At 40.8% G+C, this 26,763-nt stretch overlaps 1 protein-coding gene across 1 annotated transcript in view; it reads left to right on the top strand.

Annotated features, from left to right (window-relative positions):
- Positions 1-14,303, top strand: part of DCUN1D4 (defective in cullin neddylation 1 domain containing 4) — a 65,026-nt gene extending 50,723 nt beyond the window's left edge. Inside the window, 3 exon segments of the mRNA XM_065878009.1 lie at positions 11,759-11,863; positions 14,039-14,141; positions 14,248-14,303. Coding sequence (XP_065734081.1) covers positions 11,759-11,863; positions 14,039-14,141; positions 14,248-14,303 — 264 coding nt within the window.
- Positions 14,304-26,763: the final 12,460 nt, after the last annotated feature.

Raw genomic sequence — 26,763 nt, 5'->3', positions numbered from 1 at the left:
TGGTGGTTTCTGTTATGTTTGTGTGTTTGGTGGGTTCAGGTGACTAGGCTTTCTTGATTGATGATTTCTTTTTAATCTTTTTTTTTTTTAAGCGGAGAACTCAGTGACAATTCTTTCTTCTCACCTCCGCGTTGATCTTTTCACTTTTTCGTCGCCTTGGCTCTGTTAGCTCAGCCAAAGGTTTCTGTGCTGAGGAGCATCTGTAATAACACATTATTGCATCTGTGCATCCGGTGCATCTGTAACAACACATTAGTAGTTCACTGTGATGTCCTCACTTGTGAATTTTTGCAGCCTTCAAGTAAAATCAGGACATGCATGTAAATGTATAGATGTTAGAAAAGTAACATGGTGAAATTCAGTTGCAGTGTTTTACTAAACAGCGTTTGTGTAGCTGTATATAGAATTTGTTTGCCAGATGCTTTTTAGAATAGGTGCATAGTTTTTAGGATTAAATGTTTTGTTTCATGAGATTTTTTTCCTTCCAAAGTCAGCAGTGTCCTATTGTATGGGCAAAAGTTTGTTTAGAAGCATCACGCCTTTTCACGAAAATATTTTCTAACTTCCTTGTTTGAGGGTCAAATTTTCCCACGTATCCACTGCGTTAGAACCGGGTTCCATTTTCCTCCTCCCTGGCTTTCCATCCCCTCCTCTGCTGGTCACCGAGGCCCCTTCTGTTGCCTCTTTCTTGGTGCTTCCACCACAGCCTTGGGGTTGAGGCCGTGCTCCTCGCCTGTACTGCTGCCGTGGCCTTGCGTCCACATTCTCTCCCTTCTCACCCACACTCACCCCGGTAGGGTGTCCTCCATCTTCCTTCATCCTGGGACCACTCGGGCACCTTCCGCTCACCAAGCCACTACACCCGTCGCCTCCGTGTGAACGTAGTGCTTCACCCACCGTGTGGGTGGTACGGTTGCGCCCCCCGCAGCTGAGGGGCAGGCGGGCTGGTTTTGTCCTCCTTCACAGGGGAGCAGGGAACTTGGAGCAGGGCTGCCTCGTTGCTCAGCAGTAGGTTCAGGACTCAGACTCAGGTTCTGGCTCCAGGTCGCGTCTGCGGCTCCGTCCAGGCCCTCGTAGTCCAGTCCCAGGCTTCCTCTCCCACAAGACGCCTGTGTTGTGCTGACGTCGAACGAGCAGTTCGCTGAACCTGCCGCCTGCCCCCGCCTCTCTGCTCCCTGCCTTTTGTGCCGCCGAGGCTCTGCTTGGAGCCACGTCTCTCCCCGCGACTGCTCTCTGCAGCGTCGGGCTTCTGGGCCCAAGCCACGTGCCTCCGCTGTCACACAGAATCATCCTGCCCCGAGAGAACATGTGCCCTCACTTACATGGCCCTCGTATCCCTCTAGCTTGGCCTTGGAGTTTGGGTACAGGCCCACATTTTTTCTGACAGGTTAAGGGAGTGCGTGTTTTCTTTCGTCATATCCCTGGGAGCAGCCCACAGAGATCTTTGCCGTTTAAAGAGAGTATCAGTAAATATCAGCAAATTAAGCTCCTTTATGTAATGATGAATAACAGCCACCCGTATTTAATCATTACCAAATAGATTTCAGTTTAGCTAAAATATGCTCTAAGATGAGTTTGTTACTGAATCCTTTGTTTTGCTTGGTTTAGCTGTATCCCACAAGGGTCGAGGTGTTGTGTATTCATTTGCATTCAGTTCAGAATATTTTCCAGTTTCCCTTGTGGTTGTTTTGGACTCATTGGTTATTTAGAAGTGTGTTGCTTGTGTTATTTGCCAACTATTAGGACTTTCCAAGTAATCTTTCTGTCGTTAATTCTGCTGTGGTCAGAGAACATACTCTGGACAGTTTCAGTCCACTTAAAATGCAGGGAGGCTTGATCTGTGGTCCAGAATATGGTCTGCTGTGATGAATGTTTTATGTGTACCTGAAAAGAATGAATATTTTGCTGCTGTTTGGTGAAATGTTTTATAAATATCAGTTAGGTCAAGTTGGTTGATAGTGTTGTTGAGGTCTTCTGTGTCCTTATTGATTTCTGCCTACTGTTCTATCATTTACTGAGGGAGGAATGTTGGACTCTCCGACTATAATTACTTCTGCCATTTGTATCATTTCTTGTTTCATGTATTTTGAAGCTCAGGCATTAGGTTTAGATAGACTTAGTATTATTATGTCCTCTTGAAGAATTGACCCTCTAGCATTATGAAATGTTTTTTATCTTGATAAAGATAATATTCCTTGTTAATATTCCTTGTTCTGAAGTCTACTTTGACACAAATATAGCCATTTCTGCTTTTTTTTTATTAAAGTCTGTATGATATATCTTCTTCCATCCTCTTTAAAAACCTATTTGTGCCTTTATATTCAAAGTGGGTTTCTTATATATAGCATATGCATAGTTGGGTCTGACAGTATATGTCTTGAGATGCTTAAACCATTTACATTTAATGTATTTATTGATATGGTTAAATTTACATCTCCTAAACTGCTATTCATTTCTCTTTTTGTCCCTTTTTTTTTTTCATGGTACGCGGGCTTCTCACTGTTGAGGAGCACAGGCTCCGGACGCACAGGCTCAGCGGCCATGGCTCACGGGCTTAGCCGCTCTGTGGCATGTGGGATCTTCCCGGACCGGGGCACGAACCAGTGTCCCCTGCATCGGCAGGTGGACTCTCAACCACTGCGCCACCAGGGAAGCCCTGTCCCTTTTTTTTTTTTTTTTTTTTTGCGGTACACGGGCCTCTCACTGTTGTGGCCTCTCCTGTTGTGGAGCACAGGCTCTGGACATGCAGGCTCAGCGGCCATGGCTCACAGGCCTAGCCGCTCCACGGCATGTGGGATCTTCCCGGACCGGGGCACAAACCCGTGTCCCCTGCATCAGCAGGCGGACTCTCAACCACTGCACCACCAGGGAAGCCCTGTCCCATTTGTTTTTGCTCCTTTTTTCCTCTTTTCATGACTTCTTTTGGATTGAGGGGTTTTTTTTAGATTCCATTTTAATCATTCTTTTCCACTATTGTCTTATTAGCTGTGTCTCTGTTTCATTTTTTTTTTGTGATTGCTCTAGGCGTTACAGTGTACATCTTTAAATTTTCACAGTCCATCTTCCGATAATATTATACCACTTCATGTATAATGCAGGAGCCTTTACAATAGTGCACTTTCATCTTGCCCTTCCGTACTTTTTGCTGCTGTCATACATTTTACTTATACATGTATTATACATCTCACAATCTATTGTTTTAGTCTGTTCAGGCTGCTGTAACAAAATACGAGAGCCTCAGTAGCTTATAAATAATGGAAATTTATTTCTCATAATTCAGGAGGCTGGAAAGTCCACGATCACAGTGCCAGCAGGATAGGTGTCTTTCTGCCATAAGCTCACATGGTGGAAGGGAGGAGGGAGCTCTCTGCAGCTGAGGACCCCACCTCCTATTACCATCATCTTGGCGATCAGGGTTTCAACATATGAATTAGCGGGGGGGCAGACACATTCAGATCATAGTATATATTAATATCATTTTTGCTTTAAATAGGCAAAAATATCTTTTATATTTACCCACATATACACCACTTGTGTGCTCTTTCTTCCTTTTGTGTGGATCCAGATTTCTATCTGGTATCATTTACCTTCTGCCTAAAAAAATTCCTGCAGCATTTCTCATAGTACAGATTTTCTGGTGATGAATCTCTAAGCTTTTGTTTTGCCTTCAATTTAGAAGCTACTTCTCTGGATAAAAGATTCTAGATGGACCATTTATTCTTGTAGTACTTTAGTGATAGTTCTCCATTGTCTTCTGTCTTGTGGAGTTTCTGATGATAAGTCTGGTGTCATTCATTATTCCTTTGAGCATACTGTCTTGCTTTGTTTTCTGACTGCTTTTATTCTCTTTTCACTGCTTTTCAGCAAGTTGACTGTGGTGTGCCTTGGCATAATTTTCCTTATGTTTATTCTGGTTAAGGTTTGTTGAGTTTTTTAGGTCTTTGGACTTATAGTTTGTATTAAATCAGGAAATTTCTCAGCTGTTATTTCTTCAAATATTTCTTCTGTTCTCCTCTCTTCCTTCTGGGACTACAGTTGTACCTATGTTAGATGCTTTATATTGTCCCACAAGCTACTGATACTGTGTTCAATTTTTTTGTTTTTGTTTTCCCTTTGGATAATATTTATTACTATATCTTCTAATACTAATCTTTTCTTCTGCTAATCATAGTAGCCCCAGTATATTTTTCATTTCAGATACTATATTTTTCATCTCTAGAAATTCCATTTGTATCTTTTTATATCCATTTCTCTAATCATAATAATATTTTCTTCTACCTTCTTGAACATCTAGAATGTGTTTATAACAGCTGTTTTAACAGCATTGTCTTCTGGTTCCGTCATATCTGTCATTTCTATATCTCTTTCTCTTGGTTAAAATTTTTATCTTGGTTGTGGGCGATATGTTACCGCTTCTTTGCATTCCTAGTAGTTTTTTTTTCTGTTTTTGTTGGATGCTGGGTATTGTGAGTTTTATGTTGTTGGTTGCTGGGGTTTGTTGTATTCCTTTAAATAATGTTGGATTTAAATTTTTTTCTGGTATATAGTTAAGTTACTTGGAATCAGATTGATCCTTTGAAAGGACTGGTGCAGAGCAGCCTCAGCCTAGGGATGACTTAGCCCCACTAGTAAGACAATAATACCCTTCTGAGGATCCTATCCAAGGCCCTACGTATTATGAGATTTTTTCCACTGTGGCTGGTGGAAATAGAAACTATTCCCAGCCCCATGTGAGCTCTGGCAACTTCTGCGTACTCTTCTGCAGTGATTCTTTCCCAGACTCAGGTAGTTTCCTCTCACATGTGCACAGACAAGTCCTCATCCAGCGGCTGGGGAGACATTCTGCGGGTCTCCAGGTCTCTCTGTGCAGCTCCCCCCTTGCTGGTATTTTGCCCCACCAATTATATACCTCCTTGAACTCCACCAACTCTTTCCTTTCCAACTCAGTCGGTTGGGGTTCCACTGGGCTGGGGCTGGGTCCCCCTCCTGTGTTGTGACCTGGAAGCCACCCCCGCACAGTATGCTGTTGTCACTGGGGACTTACCCTTTTTCTCAGGGGCCACTCCTGTTCTTCACACTGACCAGTGGGTGAGAGCCATTGTCTCATGTGTTTTGTTCAGTTTTCTGGTCATTTGACGTGCACGGGGGGTGGGAATCTGGTTTCTCTAACTCTGTCTTGGTTGGAAGCAGAATTCAACCCCCCACCCCCTTCTTCCCTCCAATCCTTTTCTTTTCCTACTAGAAAAATGACTCGTAGAGGTAATAACGCATAATTACACAGCAGACCTTTTAAAATTAAACTTTTAGTAAGAACTGAACTTTGTTATAGTTTTTGTTTGTTTTGCGGTACGCGGGCCTCTCACTGCTGCGGCCCCTCCCATTGCGGAGCACAGGCTCCGGACGCGCAGGCCCAGCGGCCATGGCTCACGGGCCCAGCCGCTCCGCGGCACGCGGGATCCTCCCGGACCGGGGCACGAACCCGCATCCCCTGCACCGGCAGGTGGACTCCCAACCACTGCGCCACCAGGGAATCCCTGTTATAGTTTTAATATCCTAAGTACTCTCTATTGGAAATAACAATGACATATGTTAAATATTCTGAATTACCCTTTAATATTACCAGGAAAGAAACTGTAGTACCAGAAAGTGATAAAATGCCCCTTTTAACATCTCTCCACCAAAATTATAATCCTAAGAGTGTGATTGTTTTCCCCTCACCTTAGAACCTTGTAGGCAATTAAAAATAGTACTTGGTTGTAAAGTTATATTATTTTTCTCCTGATTTTACTTTGACTTGAACTTATGTGTAGTCTTAGGGATGGCAGAGAATCGTGAAACTTGAGAGTTGAAAGAAACCACAAGAGGACACTTGGTCCAGTCTTGTCACAATGCAGACAACAAGGCTGAGGGCCAGAGAGGAGGGGACAACACGAGGGCCTGGGCTCTGCCCCTGAGTGCAGACCGTGTCCTCTCCATGGAGCCACACCACCTTCCTGACTCAAACTGTCCACCGTCCTGTGGTGTCCTGTTCCAGGAAGATGGTGGGGTAGAGACTCAAGAGCTGAAATGGCCAGTTCCTTCTACAAGTGGAATTTTGTCTGAGTACTTTTATGCTTAGCGTTTTCCCCCTAATGTAGATTTTATTTATTGTATAAACAAATATGGTTGTGTGAATTCCTTAAGTAAAACAGCCATTTTTGCCTTGACTCCTTTAAAAGGACCTAGTGAGAATAAGATTGGACAAATAGAATGAGATAAAAAGACTAAATATAGTGAATTTTTTGGTTGATCTGGGACTAGTTATTAAATATGAGTTAAATTTGTTTTTTCTACATTCTCTGGGGCAGAGACAGGGTACTGTGCTGAAAGCCACAGAGAGTTGCCTCTTGGGGTTCTGAGAAGGATGAATGTTGGGCTGAGTGAAGTGCTGATAGCAGCAGCATCTTGGCATGTGGCTGAGAGTGGACACCATGAATTGACGGTGATGCTGCTATCGGAGATCTTCCAGCAGTGCTGCATCCGACAGCCTTGGTGTAGGAAGGCGAGAATGATGGGGAGGACTGAGGCAAGGCCTCAGTGGGCTCGGAAGTGGGGTTGGGGAGATGGGAGCTGAGTGGAGCCCTCCCACGTGACTGAGGTGGAGAATTGTTGGATGGAGAGAAGGGAGGCCTTCACAGGGAGGCCTTCAGGGTGAAGGAGAGGAAGGGCAGTGAGCAAGAGAAGAATGGGAGATTCCTCTAGGGGCAAGTCCTTGTTTTTCATTACTTGCAGTAAAGCTTGAAGAAGTTGTAACGGAGGGTTTTGTGGAGGCCGAAGGTACCAGTGGGAATCCCCCTTCCTGAGAGGTGATCCTGTGACAGTTAATCTCTTGTTACAAGTCAGTCCTCACAGCCTGTCCCTTGATGCACCCACTTTTCCAGGTACCAGGGCTTTTATTTAGTTTCTGAGGAGGTGTTTCAAGAAAGTGTAAGAGGTCACAGGTGAAAGCCAAGGTCTACGTCGCTTCCATTTAATGGAATGGTTGTGGGTGTTACTCATAGAATTTGCGAAGGAATATTTTGCTGGGTCTTGTGTTCAACACCCCCTGTTATCAGAGAACTCTGCCTGGCTCTAATCTGACATCTGCTCTGACCATTTGATTCATTTTCTCTTCTAACCTGAGTCAGTTTCTTATTTCTTAACCGATGTGTTTGTCTAATTTCCCTTTCCACACAACCGCCAACGCACCAGACACACACACGTACCTACTCCTCTCCGCTTCTACCTTGTACTTTCATTGTAAATTATGAGGAAAACAGAAGGTGGGCCTGGGCGAGGACAGAAGTAGGAAGAATATGTGGTCATCTAATCTGAGGTCTGTTACCCTGGACATCTTGTCAGCTTTACCTTTAAGGTTACTGTTTGGTTATTGCCCAGATTTGCTCAGCAGTTGTTTGTAAAGTGAATTGGGCTGTGTGTCTCTTAACATTGAGAGCTGTCTTCCCCCCTTCCTTCTTGGGGAGGTGGATTGGTGGTACACGATGAAATGCTCAGGCTTGGAATCAGACTCCTGGTTCAAGCCCCAGCTCTTATCGATTGTCATTTCATTCCTGTGCCTCAGTTTCCTTATTTATAAATTGGGGATTATAACAATGCCTATCCTAATACGGTTGTTGTATTAAATGAGTTTGAAGTATGAGGCACTTAAAACAGTTTCTGGCTCAGTTTAAGTTCTCAGTAAAAGTTAACCACAGAATTAGAAATAGTTGTTGAATTATTCTTCGCTGACATTACTTAGGTTTCAAATAATAATTTACCTTCCAAGAGTAGTGCATATAGTAATAGAATCTATGCCAAACAAAACACTGTGGAGAGGCTATGCCTGTTGGCAGATCTTTCTTTTTCTTTTGTTTTAAAGGAATTGTCAGTAGTTGAGCTTAATCAAGTAATTGCCTTGCAAACATTGTTATTTGAAAACTATGCTGGGGTAAGTTCTAAGAGCATCATGGTTTAGTTTCACTTTTCCCAGTGGGAGGGCACTCATGGGTTTTATGACCTTTTTGCTCGTTTTTAATGTGTGTTAAAAAAAAAAACTCTCATTCAAAAAACTGATTTGCTGTATTTTCAGCTTTGTAAACAACCACTTTAAGATTTGAGTTCTTTAGCGCTATTTTTGCCTTATGTTTGTTGAACTGTGGTAAGGAAGACTGCATTTTCTCTTTCTATTTTGTAATCCTGTGGTCTCAAATGAGAGTTCCGTGACCTATATTACAGGTCTTCAGTGAAGACCTTTTGATTTCATGTACTGATTTATGACTTGGTTGTCGCCATTTAAAATGTTTGTGATCATGGGCATTTATATACTGTTTCTCAAGTTCATCTAGTCTCTCTCGAAAATCTTAAGGATTTCTTTTTTAATGTTGAAGATTTTTTCTTTATAATTTTAGTAATTCAACATTCCCCTTTTCAAGTGCAAGTCTTTAAGCTATTAAAACTGTGAAAATTTGAAGTAGATCATTTGACACAAGGGTCGATGATACAACATATCTGGATACCTAGATGTTTGAAGATTAATTTTTGTAATATATTTATATTTGCTTATTGACAATTAACTGTTTAATTACTTTGATTCAGTTTGTGTCATTGGTGCCATTTAAGAAAAATATGCTTAGTTTTCACATCTTGCAGGAAGACCTGTGTTGGAACAGTCTTACATAAACAAAGGCAATATTTGTTTTCATTTTTGAACGTCAAATCAGAACTTGGTAAAACTTCATTATTCTCTACTCTGCATTAGGTGTTAGTAGTCTTTAGCTTGAGTAGTGCATTCCATATACGAAACATAACTTCATAGAATATTCAGAGAAGGATCCTTTGGTCTTGCAGCTGCAAATAAGAGGACTGATCTCATCTGTAACTGAATTTTAAAATCTGTGTTTAGGGAAGACCACAAGGCAGAATCTAGTTGTGTATTGTAGGGGGTTAGTACATCTTTGGTGTGTGCATAGAACCTGTTCAGTTCCTATTATTATTTGAAAAATAAAATTGCTTTTTATTTTGTTATCTTAGAAAATGAAAGTTGGGTTAAGAGGCAGGCAGGGAGAAAAGTTTCACTTCTTCTCCCTTAACCTCAGTGGGCCTTCTGGGGATGCTTATTGACTCTGGACAGCCTGTCTCAAGGTACTTTCTGCTTAAATTCTGACCTGGAGATGCAGAAATCTGCCTCTCGCTCCATGGTGCTCCACGAGCAGAGTCCACAGCGTTGGTGTTGACAGTGTACTATTTGAATTTCCTGCGAGGGGTTTCTAGATGTCTTTGCTGTATTCCTTGAATTTGTTAAGGTGATTTTTTTTTTTTTTTTCAATACTTGTAATGTTGATGGCTGCTTCATAGCATTCTGGGAGATTCATTTCACTTTTAATTGGGAAGCCCTTTGAGAATGCCATTAGGATCATTGTCAGAGAACCCCCTGGGCATGTCTCCATTTTGCTGTTCAGTAGCTGTTTGCTCTGGGGTCTCTCAGCTGTGCTGTCCCCAGGAATTCGGAATGCCCCCAGTCATGGTCATTTGCACGTAGCCTCACATCCACCCACAGGCAATGTTGGTTATCAGCGAGATGCCACTGTTGAGATCGAGAGTGCATCCATAATATCTCTCTCTTATTTGCTAGGCAGAAGATGGTGTTAGTGATTGCGAGCTGCTGGCTGGCACCCTTGCAGAGCAGGAGTAAGTGAGTGCTGTTCAGCTTTCCAGTCCTGTGAGTCTGATGCCTTTCATCCATGTTTTGGCATCGCTGCCAAACACATGCATTGAAATCCTTCATGATCATCAGTTTGTCAGATGATTGCACTGTTTCAAAGAGTCTGTCCAGGTCCTTTGTATCTTTTTTTTTTGTCACCTTAGTGTATGTCCATTGTGACGGGGACATGGATGATGTTGGAAGAAGGCACAGTATGTTATCAGGGCGAGACTAGCGCCTTTAGGTTGAGTGAAGGATTACGAACTCCTCCAAGGGAGAGCATTTCCAGAGCGCCCGTGCCCTCAGCCCAGTGCTGCCGGAGCTGTTGTTCAGCAGGTGACCTGGGGGCCCGGTCCTGTGGTGCCGCGTGTGTTTTCAACAGTCCCCTCGTTTTCCTTGTGGATGCTCCATAGCGGGGTGTGCCGTTGCTGCCCCACCCACGTGACACGGTGAGAGGAAGCTTTCCGTTTCCTTGCACAGTGCACCGCAGAAGCAAGAGCCCGTGCAGTGCCACAGACCTGTGAGGCTTGGTGGCAGAAGGTGGGCCCCCTCGAGGGCACCTTTCCTGCCGTCGTCCTCTCCACGGAGTGAGTACTGCAGCCCTGAGCAGGATGATATGCGTGGCCGGGGACCACAGAGCAGGCTGTAGAGAGGAGGCCCCTATTGGCACTGCACTGTGGAGTGGGGGTCCCCCGCCATCCTCAGACTTCAGTTGTGTGGCCAGAACAGGGAAGGCTGACTCGGAGCCATCTGACCTGGTCTGTGGGTGAACGGTCGTTGTGCTGTACCACCAGGACCAAAAGACAGACCCATCACACATCTTCCCGAATCTTCATCTACTTTGTTGGCTGTTGAGTTAGGCCCTTACATTTGCTGTATTGTTTAAGTCCGTCACTTTAAAATTCAGTGTCACGGCCAGAAATTCTCTGTATACTAAAGAGCACTTCACTGTTAGAATCCTTGCGGTAACAATTTTTTGAGGAGGTGTGTGTAGCTGCATATGTGGCTGACAGTGGTGGTCATGGCATCACCCCGTAATTTGGTGAACATCTAGATTCCACCCCATGTGGGATAGCCAGGCACTTTTCCTTTTCCCTTTGTAGAAAAGTACTTTTGCAAACTTTCTTTGAAGTTGAGATACCACGAGGAGGCTAGCTCTGGATATATAAAGTTTACCACCTAGGGTCCCATGTCCTCTGTCCTTTTGCATAGAAACTGCCCACCTGTAGTTCCCGAATGGAACTTTGTAAGAAAGATCAGTGAAAAATTAGGATTCTTAATTGCGAGTATAAGGAAAATGAGCTTAATCTGCCCATATTCAGGTTTATGTAAATGTGTTTTCTGGATTCCTTATGCAATGTTGTCTTTCACTTGGCTGTTAGTTAGGGGTGTTCTGCTAGATTTCACATCCAGCGACTCCAAGGTAAGGACTGTAACAGGTAGACAGACTGCTTTCTCCCAGAGTGGGGGAGTGAATGCATCCTCTGATTTGGGAAGACCCTCCAGAGCCCCAGCATTCATTATGAGCTCAATTTAACAACATTTTTAGGTTACAAGAAAAACATTTACCAAAGAAATAAAAATTGGTGGAAAAATGATTTTTATCAAGGAAACCTGATTCTTAAGCATGGAATTAGAAACCTTTAAACTCCATTTAGTCAAGTTATGGGCTTTGGGATCAGTAATTATGATGTTGATAATAATCATAAATGTCAAACAGCAAGTTACAGATTTTTATTTATCGCATGAAATAATCATATAGAGATTGTTACCATGTAACTAATGTATTTTGCATTAGGGTGATCAATCAGTTGACACGACTCTTTCTCACAGTAAAATTATATAGTACAAAACCGTTTACTCTTCCCACTGTGTCCTGACTACCTCCCCTCCCCCACCTTAGTCTGAATTCAGGGTTTTTATAGTGTATGATAAATGAGCTGTTTACTAATTTTTTGTTGAAGTAAAACAGAAATTTGGATTATTGGGATTTATTATTTGGGGGCACCTGGCTCATCCTTGTTTTTGTTTGTTAAACAGGAAAAGGACCAGCGCAGCCTAGACATAAACACTGCCAAGTGCATGTTGGGACTGTTATTAGGAAAAATCTGGCCCCTTTTTCCAGTTTTTCACCAATTCTTAGAGGTACTAAATTGTTATTTTATGGAATGTATGTTTGCTTGCTTAGAACAACCAAGTATACTTTATTTAACTCTTTTATGTAATTTTCTGTTTGTTGTACTTTTCTGCCTGTAGGAACTGTGGTGATGTAATTGCTGTCAGTGAGCACTTCCCTGCGTTCTGAGTGTGCCCGTGTGTGCATTGCATGTGCCGCATCGCTCCCCAGTACGAACACATCAGAGACAGCGCGGCTCTGTCCTTTCCTCTCTTGTCCCCATTCTAAAAGCTAGTTTTTGTTTAGATTTCCTGCTCTTTATAAAAAGAGTAAGACAAGATTTAATTTCTTTTGTGGCTTTAGGTGAAGTTCTACTTTTCTGAAGCAAAGGTTAGACGAACAGCCACCTGCCTTCTCACTAAATTAAGTTTGTAATGTATTCTTATCTACGCTTATCTCCAAGTAACTTGGGGACCTAGATCAATCTAAGTGGCAAACTCCTTCAGACAGTATCTCCTGCAGTTAAAATTTTCTTCACGTTTGTGTTAGAAGTAATCCAGCACTTTCCTCTCTCATTGTCGTTCGTTTGCTTTAAGTATTAGCGATAGAAATTTTGAGCTGTTGGTTATTAAGAACTGGCTTTGTTGCAGTGTAATAACTCTGCAGGACCTGAAAGAATCTGAGATGTAAATTTGAGTTACATGGGTTGTCATGTCATATAGAGCATCCTTCTTGCCCTCCAGTCCCAGGCCCCTTTAAAAAATGCTTTCTGCTTGAAAGGATGAGGGTGTTGCATCTTTGAGAAGATCCTGGGCCTTCCCCTGACTCCAGCTTCACTCTTGAAATGATCTTCCTTACAACTTACTTGGTGTAATGGTCCAGAAAAACTTCCAACTGATAGGATTCTTTGAGAACTATTATTAAAAATTGCTTTTAGCATTACTAACTGGGACTCCCAAAGAAAGGTATAAAAACTAGTTTTTAATATAAGAAGTACTTGTTTACTTGTACTTGTGACAACCCGTATTTACCGGTGATCTGTTCCAGTTTCTCTGACAGCCTTAAGAAGTGTTAGCTTTGTTTGGAAAATGAGTAGAAACAGGTTCCTGTTCTCAGAGAGTTGGGCAGAATTTGAGCCCGGGTGTGAAGGGTTCTGTAGCTGAAGACCTTGCCGCCAGCAAATTTGACTTCGCACAGTTCCAGGAGCACCATCAACTGTTTCGGTGACTGGATTTTGCTTTTAGTTGCTTAGAAAGTTAAACTTGTGGTCTGTGCTTTGTTCTCTCTCTTATATTAGTTTGCATTTTTCTTTGAAAAGGGCACAATAATCCTTTCATTTGAGCTTTTCTTGTGTTTGCATCCTCCAAACCGTTGGTGCAGCTCTCTTTGCTTTTAAGTACTTGTTTTGTTTTCCAGTGTTCCTGATTTTAGTGGCGAGGATTTTTAAACATTGTTGGACTGGGTTTTATTTTTAAATCTTTATACAGGAATACTGTATTTTAAAATATGCATGTGGCATATTTCTTGTCTGGGAGGAAGAGAAAAACTAGTTCATCGCTATTCTGAGTTCTTTTATGATCAGACTCAAGTTCTGAATTATTAGAGGAGTAACCCTTCAGTGGCTAGACCGCCTGGTCCTGAGACCGCTTGCAGCACTTGGCGAGGTCTCGTTGACTCAGGCCACCACTGCGTGCGCTGTAAGCTAACAGTTGGCAGTGAGCATGCCGTTCATGTCAGGGGCTATTAATGGGAGCAACTCTTTATTTAGCACTTACTGTGTGCCAAGCACGAAATAAAGTACTTTACGTGAATTAGAGAAGTTATCTCTTTAAATCCTTGCCACATCTCTGTAGGATAGGAATTATCACTCTTTTACGTAAAAGGGTTTCTGCCAGTTTAGAAATTTCACTTCTGGGGGATGTAAAATTGTGTTTTTTGATGTATTTGTTGTTTTGTGTTGAGCCCCCATAATATCTTTGTAATGAAAATTGTCATCTGAAGCTCTCCTCTTGCTCTGTCTCACCCTTCTCCTAGATTAGTGCTGACTTCCCTGGTGGTCCAGTGGTTAGATTGGCGCTTAGCGTACCTCAGGTGGAAAGAGTTAACCTTCGTGAACTTTATTAAGTTGATTGTTACAGCAGTTGAAACCATCTCATTTGTTAATTGTGTGTGTCAGTAATTCATACTACTTTTCCCTCCACCAGCAATCAAAATATAAAGTTATTAACAAAGACCAGTGGTGCAATGTGCTAGAGTTTAGCAGAACAATTAACCTTGACCTCAGCAACTACGATGAAGATGGAGCATGTAAGTACGGGGCAGGTGTTCCCCTGCCCTCCCCCCGCCCCTGCACATTTGCTCATCTGCCTCATTGTGAGAAGCCTCATAGCCGTGTTGTTCTCTCTCTCTTCAGGGCCAGTTTTGTTGGACGAGTTTGTGGAATGGTATAAAGACAAACAGATGTCCTAGGACTTTATGCATAGCAGCGAGAGAGTCACTGTTACCACAGTTATGTCAACCATTAGCCATAAATTGCTGTTTGTATCCAAGCGCATGCTGCTTTTCTTGCACTGTCTCCCTTTGGCAGGGACGTGTTGGTGTTTGCTATTGAATGGGCCAGCTCTGCTTGCTGTGTAGCATTGTTCTCTTGGAAGGCTGCTTTGCAGTTTGTATTTACACTACAGATTGGTGAATTTGCCAACGTCCTCACTGTGATTATGTGTATATTGCTGTTTAAATTTTGTATATGTGTATAAAAAGAAGAAGCTTCACCTAGAGATTATTTCTGCAAAAATGTATTGTAAAATAATTTTTGTGGCATATTTCTAGTCCCTTTTTTCAGATCAACCAGTTATACATTTATTTGGTCTCAAATGTAGCATTTCAGAAAACAAGACAGAACAACTGTTACCATATGCAAATGTTGCCAGAATTAACCTTATTTAAGAGGCCAACTTTGGAAGGAGGGGGGAGTCATAACTTTTCAGAGGCATATGCCAAATATAATTTGGTTTACTTAAATATTAGCATTTTTAAATGATGGAAGTTAGAATAATTGAACATACAGATACATGCTATGCCACAAATCATTTCCACCATGCAGGGTATAGGTTTTGATTTTACAATGTGAAAGCTAGCGTGGTTTGCCTATAGGTACAGATGAACAAATTAAAATTGCATCTTTTTTTTTTCATTGGTTTTAAACTTTTGTAAACAACCTTAGCTTGTTTTTTTTGTTTTTTTTTTTCTTGTGCATTCTTCTAGTCAGTGTTTGGTCTGCTGATGCTTTCTATGCCATTCTAAGTAAAATTTATTTTGCCGCCTCCACGATAACCTAGTGGTTTGCTGGCAGTTTATAACTGCAGAGCACCTTTAGTTGTGGCTTGAATTTTTAGTTAAGCTTTCATGGTGTTTAGTTCTCTAGTTTTGAGGGGGAAAGAACTATACTATAAGTGAGAGGTGTTTTGTTTTCCATTTTTGTTTCTTTCACGCTAGGCTTTTACTGGCAGAATGTCCATTGCAGGCAGTGGACACGACACCACCAGCATTGAGCTAAAATCTCTATTACACCTTTCCTGGAGGGGCCGCTCATCATTACCTGAGTAATGTGTACAGAGAGGTGATAGCCATTATTTATGTGGATGAGGAAACAAGAGTAAACAGGACAGTAGTTTTAGGTTTGTATTTTATGTCTTCTTTTTTTTTCCCCCCTTGTCTTACCCTTCTCAAGGAAATGTATAAATAACATGTTTCTCCCTCAACTATCTGGTGCTATTGAATGACTAATTTAGTCCCTAAAGTTTCGTGAAAACACAAAAGTCTAACGACTTAAACCAAGTGAAAGCTAATGGTGCATTTAAACAAGTGAATGCCTAGTTGTGAGCAAAATCCATGATTGAACGTGCAGCGGTTGGAAGAGGTTCCGATTATTTCAAAATCTGGCCCCCAAACCTTTTGGGTCAAAAGTGAACCTCTAAATGGCATTAAATGAGTAAAGCACACGGGCAGTGCTACTCTTGACCATGATTTCACAGTTTCTTTGCCAACAGTGTTCAGATTTTCATATATTACTTTTTTCCCTAACTGAACCACCGAAGACAGGAATTTTGTATGTATATACAGTGTGTGTGCATATACAAAATCATGATATGGTAGAATGAAATTACTTCCTTTTTCTACCGAATAGAAAGGTTTGGTTTGCTGTGAAATAAACCAGAAGTTGGAAAAACTCTGTAGTGATTAAGCATACTTAACCATTCCTTGTTGAGAAGTTGTAGACTCCCTTCTACCTTACACATTCATACCAGTTTGCACCAGTTTGCACAAATTCCTATCTGCAAAGCATAGAAGATGTTGAGCAAGCACTGCTCCTGAGACCAACGCGTTGAAAGGGCTTCCGTTCTGACGGGCGCCTGCTACTCCAGTGGCGATTGGCCATAGGCAGGTTCCAATCTGTTGAAAACTTGAGTCATTTTCAAAAGGATCCAATAAAGTTAAAAAATTACACTTTAAAGGCAGCAGTTCTTAAATTTGATCAACTCTAGTTTTGTTTAAAGCAAATATAAATCATAGATGAAATTGGTTTAAAAGGTATTGTTAGAAACTGGAGACTTTTTTAAACACTAAAGCACAGTTAATCCTAAAATAAAAGGATTGTTACAGGGAAGATGTTACATTTTAACCACAATGGACATTTTGATGATAGGGGTTTTGGAAAAGCCAAGTAAAAGCTATTTCATGATGTACCTAATATGGAAATAAGTATTCCAAAGGGATAATCTTGCGTATTTAGAGAAGTCCAAGTAATCTTTGAACTCCCTTGAAAAATAAATCTTTGTGACTGCAGAGTGCTTACCCTTGGTTTTCTTGATTCTGTGCAGTTATTTTTAAGGGGAAGAAGAGGGGCCAGGGTAATAAGACACTTTTTCTTAAAAATGTCCTTCAGTTACATAAGCACTTGTTTATGGGTGAATGCCAGGTGAATGAGGGTGCCTTTTTCTGGTTTTTCTTTCTCACCTACGTTTCCCCCCTTTCTCTTTCCATCATGTTTTGAACTCCACGTTGCAATACTCTGTCATAATAGAATGCAACTTTTAGATGTTTACTGCTGCGGTAGGTTGGAAATTTCCTTATTTGATTTGCCATAAACACCTTCTATAACATTACATGCAGCTTATTTGAAGCATGACCTCTGAATTAAGTTTTTATAAATCTGACTAGACAGACCTCTAGATTCCGGATTAACAACAAACTTCTGTTGCCTTTCAGTCTCCATCTTAACAGTGCTTTTGAAGTTTATACAGAAAGCTTTAAAAGTTAGTTTGTGCCCTTGGTTTTTATTCTTACAACTGCTAAAATACCTCTGTACGCCTTATCTTTTATTCTTTCCTACATTGTATAATATATGTATAGAATTCATTGACCAACTGAAAGGTTGGGTGTCTGTAAATGAGACCAAAACGTGGGTTGCTTTTTTTCATGAAGTCATTTCTCTTGGGGGTTACTGTTAGTGAACAGCAGCTAACCTGTAACTGTGAATGCTTCGTGTCGTCAGTATTTGCATTACCTTCATAAACGTGTGCAAGTCCTGTGACTCCCAGCTTAACTGAAATACTGTTATGCCATCTAACTTGAGTACAGCAAACTGGTTTTAGGTTTTAATGGAATTGATGTAAAACGATACCCCATAAATAAAAAGTATTTGTGTTTGGTTTCAGAACTGATTTGTCAATTCTTTCTTCTCTTCTCAGAATTTTTCTTTAAAAATCACTTACGGTAGTTTCAAAGTATTTCGTGTTTTAATCTCTTTTGCTTTTCCCCAACTTTTTATATGGAAAAATTTCAAAGCTACGGAAAAAACGCAAGAATAACATAATGAACACTCATATACCTGTCACCTACATTTTCCGTTGTTCACATTTTGCCACATTCTCTGTGCCACTCTGAGAGAGTGTGTGTGTGTGTGTGTGTGTGTGTGTGTGTATGTGTGTACTTCTCCCTATAGATACAGAGATGGAATTTTTTCTGAACTATCCTAAAGTAAGTTACATCATGACACTCCATATTTTGAAACAAGGGCATTCTTATAACCACAATACACTGCTCACACTCAAGAAATATAACATTGATACAATACTATTACCTAATATAGAGTCCAGATGAAAACCTCCCCCTTGGTACCAAGAATGGCCTTGAGAATTATTTTATTTTTAATCCAGGGATAAGCAATGCATTTAGTCGTCATGCATCTTCAGTTTCCTTTAACTTAGAATAGTTCCAGATACAGTATTTTAATAAGACAGTACAAACAGTCCTCAGCCAAAGAGGAAAACAAATTAAAATTCTTTTAATAAAATTAAAAATTTACTACTGTGGAGTATTTCTAAACATCGAGCTAATAACCTAGTACTTACCATGTGCCAGGAGCCAGGTAGAAATGACCATTTTTACTATCTCCAAGGCTACCACCCACTTAGTTTGTAAGTGTGTGTCAGCATTGGTCACCACTTTCTAAAACTGTCCTACACTAGAATCTTACTTCCCTGTGGCGGGGCCTCCAGCTCAGAGTGGATGCCCAGAAAATGGATGAGGAAGGAAGCAAGTCACATGGCCAGGAATTGTCAGGACCTAAGAAACCTCGTGTAGAGATCAGAGAATCCAGGAAGGACTGATACAGATGTTAAGATTTTTAGAAGCTTGAAAGCAAGAGAGGAGGTAGAGAACAAGATTACTAAAAAACAGGATCCAGGTACACACTTTTATTTATTTTTTCTTTGGGGGCCATTTTATTTTCTTTAACATCTTTATTGGAGTATAGTTGCTTTATAATGTTGTGTTAGTTTCTGCTGTATAACAAGGTGAATCAGCTATACATACACATGTATCCCCATATCTCCTCCCTCTTGCATCTTCCTCCCACCCTCCCTATCCCACCCCTCTAGGTGGTCACAGAGCACCAAGCTGATCTCCCTGTGCTGTGTGGCTGCTTCCCACTAGCTATTTATTTTACATTTGGTAGTGTATATATGTCCATGCCACTCTCTCACTTCGTCTCAGCTTACCCTTCCCCGTTCCCGTGTCCTCAGGTTGATTCTCTACGTCATCTTTATTCCTGTCCTGCCCCTACGTTCTGCAGAACCATTTTTTTTCTTAGATTCCATATGTATGTGTCAGCATACAGTATTTGTTTTTCTCCTTCTGACTTACTTCACTCTGTATGACAGTCTCTAGGTCCATCCACCTCACTACAAGGAATTCAATTTCGTTTCTTTTGATGGCTGAGTAATATTCCATTGTATGTATGTGGCATATCTTCTTTATCCGTGCATCTGTCAGTGGACTCTTACGTTGCTTCTGTGTCCTGGCTATTGTAAATAGTGCTGCAGGGAACATTGTGGTACATGACTCTTTTTGAATTATGGTTTTCTCAGGGTATATGCCCAGTAGTGGGATTGCTGGGTCGTATGGTAGTTCTACTTTTAGTTTTTTAAGGAGTCTCCATACTGTTCTCCATAGTGGCTGTATCAATTTACATTCCCACCAACAGTGCAAGAGGGTTCCCTTTTCTCCACATACTCTCCAGCATTTATTGTTTGTAGATTTTTTGATGATGGCCATTGTGACCGGTGTGAGGTGATACCTCATTGTAGTTTTGATTTGCCTTTCTCTAATGATTAGTGATGTTGAGCATCCTTTCATGTGTGTGTTGGCAATCTGTGTATCTTCTTTGGAGAAATGTCCGTTTAGGTCTTCTGCCCATTTTTGGATTGGGTTGTATTTTTTTTGATATTGAGCTGCATGAGCTGCTTGTATATTTTGGAGATTAATCCTTTGTCAGTTGCTTCGTTTGCAAGTATTTTCTCCCATTCTGAGGGTTGTCTTTTTGTCTTGTTTATGGTTTCCTTTGCTGTGCAAAAGATTTTCAGTTTCATTAGGTCCCATTTGTTTATTTTTGTTTTTATTTCCACTTCTCTAGGAGGTGGGTCAAAAAGTATCTTGCTGTGATTTATGTCCTAGAGTGTTATGCCTATGTTTTCCTCCTAAGAGTTTTATAGTGTCTGGCCTTACATGTAGGTCTTTAATCCATTCTGAGTTTATTTTTGTGTATGGTGTTAAGAAGTGTTCTAATTTCATTCTTTTACATGTAGCTGTCAGTTTTCCCAGCACCACTTATTGAAGTCTTTTCTCTATTGTATACTCTTGCCTCCTTTATCAAAGATAAGGTGAGCATATGTACAGGGGTTTATCTCTGGGCTTTCTGTCCTGTTCCATTGATCTGTATTTCTGTTTTTGTGCCAATACCATACTATCTTGATTACTGTAGCTCTGTAGTATAGTCTGAAGTCAGGGAGCCTGATTCCTCCAGCTCTTTTTTGTTTCTCAACATTGCTTTGGCTATTCGGGGTCTTTTGTGTTTCCATACAAATTGTGAAATTTTTTGTTCTAGTTCTGTGAAAAGTGCCATTGGTAGTTTGATAGGGATTGCATTGAATCTGTAGATTGCTTTGGGTGGTATAGTCATTTTCACAATGTTGATTCTTCCAGTTCAAGAACATGGTATATCTCTCCATCTGTTTGTATCATCTTTAATTTCTTTCATCAGTGTCTTATAGTTTTCTGCATACAGATCTTTTGTCTCCTTAGGTAGGTTTATTCCTAGGTATTTGATCTTTTTGTTGCAGTGGTAAATGGGAGTGTTTCCTTAATTTGTCTTTCAGATTTTTCATCATTAGTGTATAGGGAATGCAAGGGAATTCTGTGCATTATTTTTGTATCCTGCTACTTTACCAAATTGATTGATTAGCTCTTGTAGTTTTCTGGTAGCATCTTTAGGATTCTCTATGTATAATATCATGTCATCTGCAAATAGTGACAGTTTTACTACTTCTTTTCTGATTTGGATTCCTTTTATTTCTTCTTCTTCTCTGATTGCTGTGGCTAAAACTTCCAAAACTATGTTGGATAATAGTGGTGAGAGTGGGTAACCTTGTCTTGTTCCTGATCTTAGTGGAAATGGTTTCAGTTTCTCATCATTGAGAACGATGTTGGCTGTGGGTTTGTCATATATGGCCTTTATTATGTTGAGGTAAGTTCCCTCTATGCCTACTTTCTGGAGAATTTTTATCATAAATGGGTGTTGAATTTTGTTGAAAGTTTTTCCTGCATCTATTGAGATTACCATATGGTTTTTATCCTTCAGTTTGTTAATATGGTGTATCACATTGTTTGTTAATATGGTGTATCACATTGATTGATTTGTGTATAATGAAGAATCCTTGCATTCCTGCGATAAACCCCACTCTATCATGGTGTATGATCCATTTAACATGCTGCTGGATTCTGTTTGCTAGTATTTTGTTGAGGATATTTGCATCTATGTTCATCAGTGATATTGGCTTGTAGTTTTCCTTTTTTGTGATGTCTTTGTGTGGTTTTGGTATCAGGGTGATGGTGGCCTCGTAGAATGTGTTTGGGAGTGTTCCTCCCTCTGCTGTATTTTGGAAGAATTGGAGAAGGATAGGTGTTAGCTCTTCTCTAAATGTTTGATAGAATTTGCCTGTGAATCCGTCTGGTCCTGGACTTTTGTTTGTTGGGAGATTTTTAATCACAGTTTCAATTACAGTGCTTGTGATTGGTCTGTTCATATTCTCTATTTCTTCCTGGTTCAGTCTCAGAAGGTTGTGCTTTTCTGAGAATGTGTCCATTTCTTCCAGGTTGTCCATTTTATTGCCATATAGTTGCTTGTTGTAACCTCTCATGATCCTTTGTATTTCTGCAGTGTCAGTTATTACTTCTCCTTTTTCATTTCTGATTCTATTGATTTGAGTCTTCTTCCTTTTTTCTTTAATGAGTCTGGCTAATGGTTTATCAATTTTGTTTATCTTCTCAAAGAACCAGCTTGTAGTTTTACTGATCTTTGCTCTTGTTTCCTTCATTTCGTTTTCATTTATTTCTGATCTGATCTTTATGATTTCTTTCCTTCTGCTAACTTTGGGGTTTTTTTGTTCTTGTTTCTTTAATTGCTTTAGGTGTAAGGTTAGGTTGTTTATTTGAGATGTTTCTTGTTTCTTAAGGTAGGATTGTATTGCTATAAACTTCCCTCTTAGAGCTGCTTTTGCTGCATCCCATAGGTTTTTGGTCATCGTGTTTTCATTGTCATTTGTTTCTAGGTATTTTTTGTTTTCCTCTTTGATTTCTTCAGTAATCTCTTGGTTATTAAGTAGTGTATTGTTTAGCCTCCATGTGTTTGTATTTTTTACAGTTTTTTTCCTGTAATTGATATCTAGTCTTATAGCGTTGTGGTTGGAAAAGATACTTGATATGATTTCAGTTTTCTTAAATGTACCAAGGCTTGATTTGTGACCCAAGACATGATCTATCCTGGAGAACGTTCCATGAGCACTTGAAAAGAAAGTGTATTCTGTTGTTTTTGGATGGAATGTCCTATAAATATCAATTAAGTCCATGTTGTTTAATGTATCATTTACAGCTTGTGTTTCCTTATTTATTTTCATTTTGGATGATCCGTCCATTGGTGAAAGTGGGGTGTTAAAGTCCCCAACTATGATTGTGTTACTCAATTTCCCCTTTTATGGCTGTTAGCATCTGCCTTATGTATAGAGGTGCTCCTATGTTGGGTGCATAAATATTTACAATTGTTATATCTTCTTCTTGGATTGATCCCTTGATCATTATGTAGTGTCCTTCTTTGTCTCTTTTAATAGTCTTTATTTTAAAGTCTATTTTGTCTGATATGAGAATGCTACTCCAGATTTCTTTTGACTTCCATTTGCGTGGAATATCTTTTTCCATCTCCTCACTTTCAGTCTGTATGTGTCCCTAGGTCTGAAGTGGGTGTCTTGTAGACAGCATATATGTGGGTCTTGTTTTTGTGTCCATTCAGCCAGTCTATGTCTTTTGGTTGGAGCATTTAATCCATTTACATTTAAGGTAATTATGTATGTTCCTTTTACCATTTTCTTAATTGTTTTGGGTTTTTTATTGTAGGTCTTTTCCTTCTCTTGTGTTTCCTGCCTAGAGAAGTTCCTTTAACATTTGTTGTAAAGCTGGTTTGGTGGTGCTGAATTCTCTTAGCTTTTGCTTGTCTGTAAAGGTTTTAATTTCTCTGTCAAATCTGAATGAGATCCTTGCTGGGTAGAGTAATCTTGGTTGTAGGTTTTTCCCTTTCATCACTTTAAATATGTCCTGCCACTCCCTTCTGGCTTGCAGAGTTTCTGCTGAAAGATCAGCTGTTAACCTTATGGGGATTCCCTTGTATGTTATTTGTTGCTTTTCCAACTTGCTGCTTTTAATATTTTTTCTTTGTGTTTAATTTTTGATCACTTGATTAATATGTGTCTTGGTATGTTTCTCCTGGATTTTCCTGTATGGGACTCTCTGCGTTTCCTTTCCCATATTAAGGAAGTTTTCAACTATAATCTCTTCAAACATTTTCTCAGTCCCTTTCTTTTTCTCTTCTTCTTCTGGGACCCATATAATTCGAATGTTGGTGTGTTTAATGTTGTCCCAGAAGTCTCTGAGACTGTCCTCAATTCTTTTCATTCTTTTTTCTTTATTCTGCTCTGTGGTAATTATTTCCACTATTTTATCTTCCAGGTCACTTATCCTTTCTTCTGCCTTTGTTATTCTGCTATTGATTCCTTCTAGAGAATTTTTAATTTCATTTATTGTGTTGTTCGTCTTTTGTTTGTTCTTTAGTTCTTCTAGGTCGTTGTCAAATGTTTCTTCTATTTTCTTCATTCTATTTCCATGATTTTGGATCATCTTTACTGTCATTACTCTGAATTCTTTTTCAGGTAAACTGCCTATTTCCTCTTCATTTGTTTGGTCTGATGGGTTTTTACCTTGCTCCTTCATCTGCTGCATATTTCTCTGTCTTCTCATTTTGCTTAACTTACTGCATTTGAGGTCTCTTTTTCGCAGGCTGCAGGTTTGTAATTCCCGTTGTTTTGGTGTCTGCCCCCAGTGGGTAAGGTTGGTTCAGTGGGTTGTGTATGCTTCCTGGTGGAGGGGACTGGTGCCTGTGGTCTGGTGGATGAGGCTGGATCTTGGCTTTCTGGTGGGCAGGACCGCGTCCGGTGGTGTGTTTTGGGGTGTCTGTGAACTTATGATTTTAGGCAGCCTCTCTGCTAATGGGTGGGGTTGTGTTACTGTCTTGCTAGTTGTTTGGCATGGGGTATTCAGCACTGGATCTCTCTGGTCGTTGAGTGGAGCTGGCTCTTAGCGTTGAGATGGAGATCTCTGGGAGAGCTGTTGCCGATTGATATTATGTGGGGCCAGGAGGTCTCTGGTGGTCCAGTGTCCTGAACTCGGCTCTCCCACCTCAGAGCCTTAGGCCTGACACCCGGCCGGAGCACCAAGTCCCTGTCAGCCACACGGCTTGATGAAGAAACGCCGCGACGCAGTGATGGCGTGACCGGAAGTCCTCAGTCTTTTAATTGGCGATGTAGCTGGTTCGTTCAACTATAGCTTGGGCCAAAAGCTATGGGTCAGACCAGGAAAATCTCTGGTCTTCCAGACATCCACAAAGATTGGGGATGGGTGGTAGATGTAGATAAAGGAAAATTCTGACCCTGAATTGTTGGAAAGCAGTGGGAGGTAACAAATCTTAAGACAGGGAATTCTTAACCTGGGCTACAGCAAACAGTAGGAAGTCATGAGGCAATTATCCACTAACAGGAAATAGGAACACGAGATGTATTCTCCAGGCAATACTAGTGGTCCACCTAAAAATTAACAGGAATTGAAATAAAGTTCTCCAGCAAGGTGTTTGGAACAAGCTAGACTGGAGAGAGATTAAGTCACTAATGCCTGCTCCAGATGAAAAACCCAGCTGAAGTGCATTGCAGACAGACCTATAAGGGAAAAATTTACAGGGAGGTCACTCTAAAGGGAGGGTATTTTTAAAGATAGCTTTTTGAAATGATGGAACAAAGAGGAAAGAGAACCAAAAGATGAACCACATAACCCCCCGCCCCCTGGCCCCCGAAAAGGGATGATCATTGAGTCGGCTCCAGGGCTGTAAAAGTGAGGAGGAAAATAGCTACTTCTGGACTTTCTTCATATGTCTGAACCTACGGGAAGGCAGGACCTGTTTTCCATGATGCTGTAAGGTGGGTTACATCATACTGAAATGACTCATTTGAATGTTATCCCCAAATTCTGATGTGAAAAATAGCTTTTAGGCAGAAGCTTAGAGAAAAGCTTTTGTGATTCCTTTAGAAAAGAATTGCCTGTGGAACTTTGCTATAGCTAGAAGGGAAAAAAAAAAACTATCACGTGAGGAAATAATACATCAAGCTTTCTGGCCCTGTCTACTTAGCTAAGCTTGCAGGGCAGAAGATTATCCAAAGTAAGGCACGTTCGCCACTTTTGGCACGTTCAGCAGAAAATAGTTTGGTTTTTTCCCCCTGAATTTGTTCCTAACATTTATCTTCTATTGCCTTAACGAAAAATCATCCCAAGTATAGAAGTACTTGCTTAGAAATTACGGTGAGTGAGTAAGTAGGATGTGCTGAGAATAATAATGGGAAACTGAAAAAAAATGACTCTAGTCATTAAATGGAAATTTTTTTAAAACACCGTTTAAAATGTAAATCTCTTCTCCCAAAGAAATGTATTCAGTCCATTGAAGGAAATTCTTTTGTAATCACTCTGAAGAATGTGGATTGTGAAGAACCCTGGCCATGAGAAGGTAAGCTGAGGAAGTTTGGTTTTTCCTCTGACACTTTCCAGCAGAGACATCTCAGAATTGCCTAAATTTGAATATCTGAAATTCAAACTACTGTTCTCTAGAAGTCTTAGGATAAATGTATGGTGATTAAAGAGAGCTGCAGCTGTACTCGTTACCAATGAACTAACTCACCAAAAAGTTTTGGACCAACTTTTAATAGTATATTGAAAGCCGCTGCATTTTGTCTCTTAAGTGCTTATTATTTATTTTGGCTTCATTACCTGTCATGGCTCCTACATGTTCCGTCTCAAGAGTAGGACTTGGACAAGGGTTATCCTTCGCATGTACTCCCAGAGTCACCGCGTAAAATAATAGGTACCTTTTAACAACCTATTCTGCATGTCTTAAAGTGCTCGTAAATCCTTCCAAACCTTATTCCTCCTCCATCAAGGTTGATTTTCAGATTCTCAATATAATCATCTTTATTAACTTTAATTGTATGTTTAGGCAGAATTCCTATGTGAAATTGGGACCATAAGCATTAAAATGTATAAGCGTGCAGAGAGAGGACCAGGGTAAATAGAAAATCAACAGACTGAAGAATTAGGAAGGACCTCTGGACGGGTGGTCTTCTGCTAATTGGGCATAAGTGGCATCAACCACTTATAAATGGTAGACCAGAAAGACACTGACTCAGTTGGAGCTGAGAGTTCCTTTTGGAGAGTTGAGCATTATAGGGACAGATGGGGACTCATCCAAGGACTGCCCCTAGGGAGGTGCAGCAGTGCACACAAAGATAGCAATGGAGGTGGCAGAGAGGTTGACTGAAGAGTTTGTGGTTGTCACCAAGAGATAGCAATATAATTGATGAAAAGATGCCAACAGAGGAAATCTCCTTTAATGGTAAAGCATATGGAATGTACTGAGGCAGCCGTCTAAAGCAAGAGATGATAAAGCATGTTCCCTGGTGGTCCCTGGTGGAGGAACTGCTTCCCAGATCCCCAGAGTTCACCACGGGGATGTCCAGCTCTAGTTGAGTGCAAGGATTCCACCAGGCACGAGATGCTCTCTTTGCCCTCTCACGGGAGGCAGGGGGTGCATAACCGTCTGCTGTCCTCTGGAGTCTTTGGCCATAAGCCTGCCCACCCACCTGATGGGAGGAGTTGATGCATGACACCCCAGCACGGTCCCTGCAGGAGGGGGTGGAAGGCCAGTTCTCCGGGAGCACCCTCCCCA

Source organism: Phocoena phocoena, chromosome 5 (assembly GCF_963924675.1).
Source record: "Phocoena phocoena chromosome 5, mPhoPho1.1, whole genome shotgun sequence".
In the NCBI taxonomy this organism is placed as follows: Eukaryota; Metazoa; Chordata; class Mammalia; order Artiodactyla; family Phocoenidae; genus Phocoena; species Phocoena phocoena.
The sequence above is the reverse complement of the archived record's forward strand: the minus strand, read 5'-3'. Positions and strand labels throughout refer to the sequence as shown.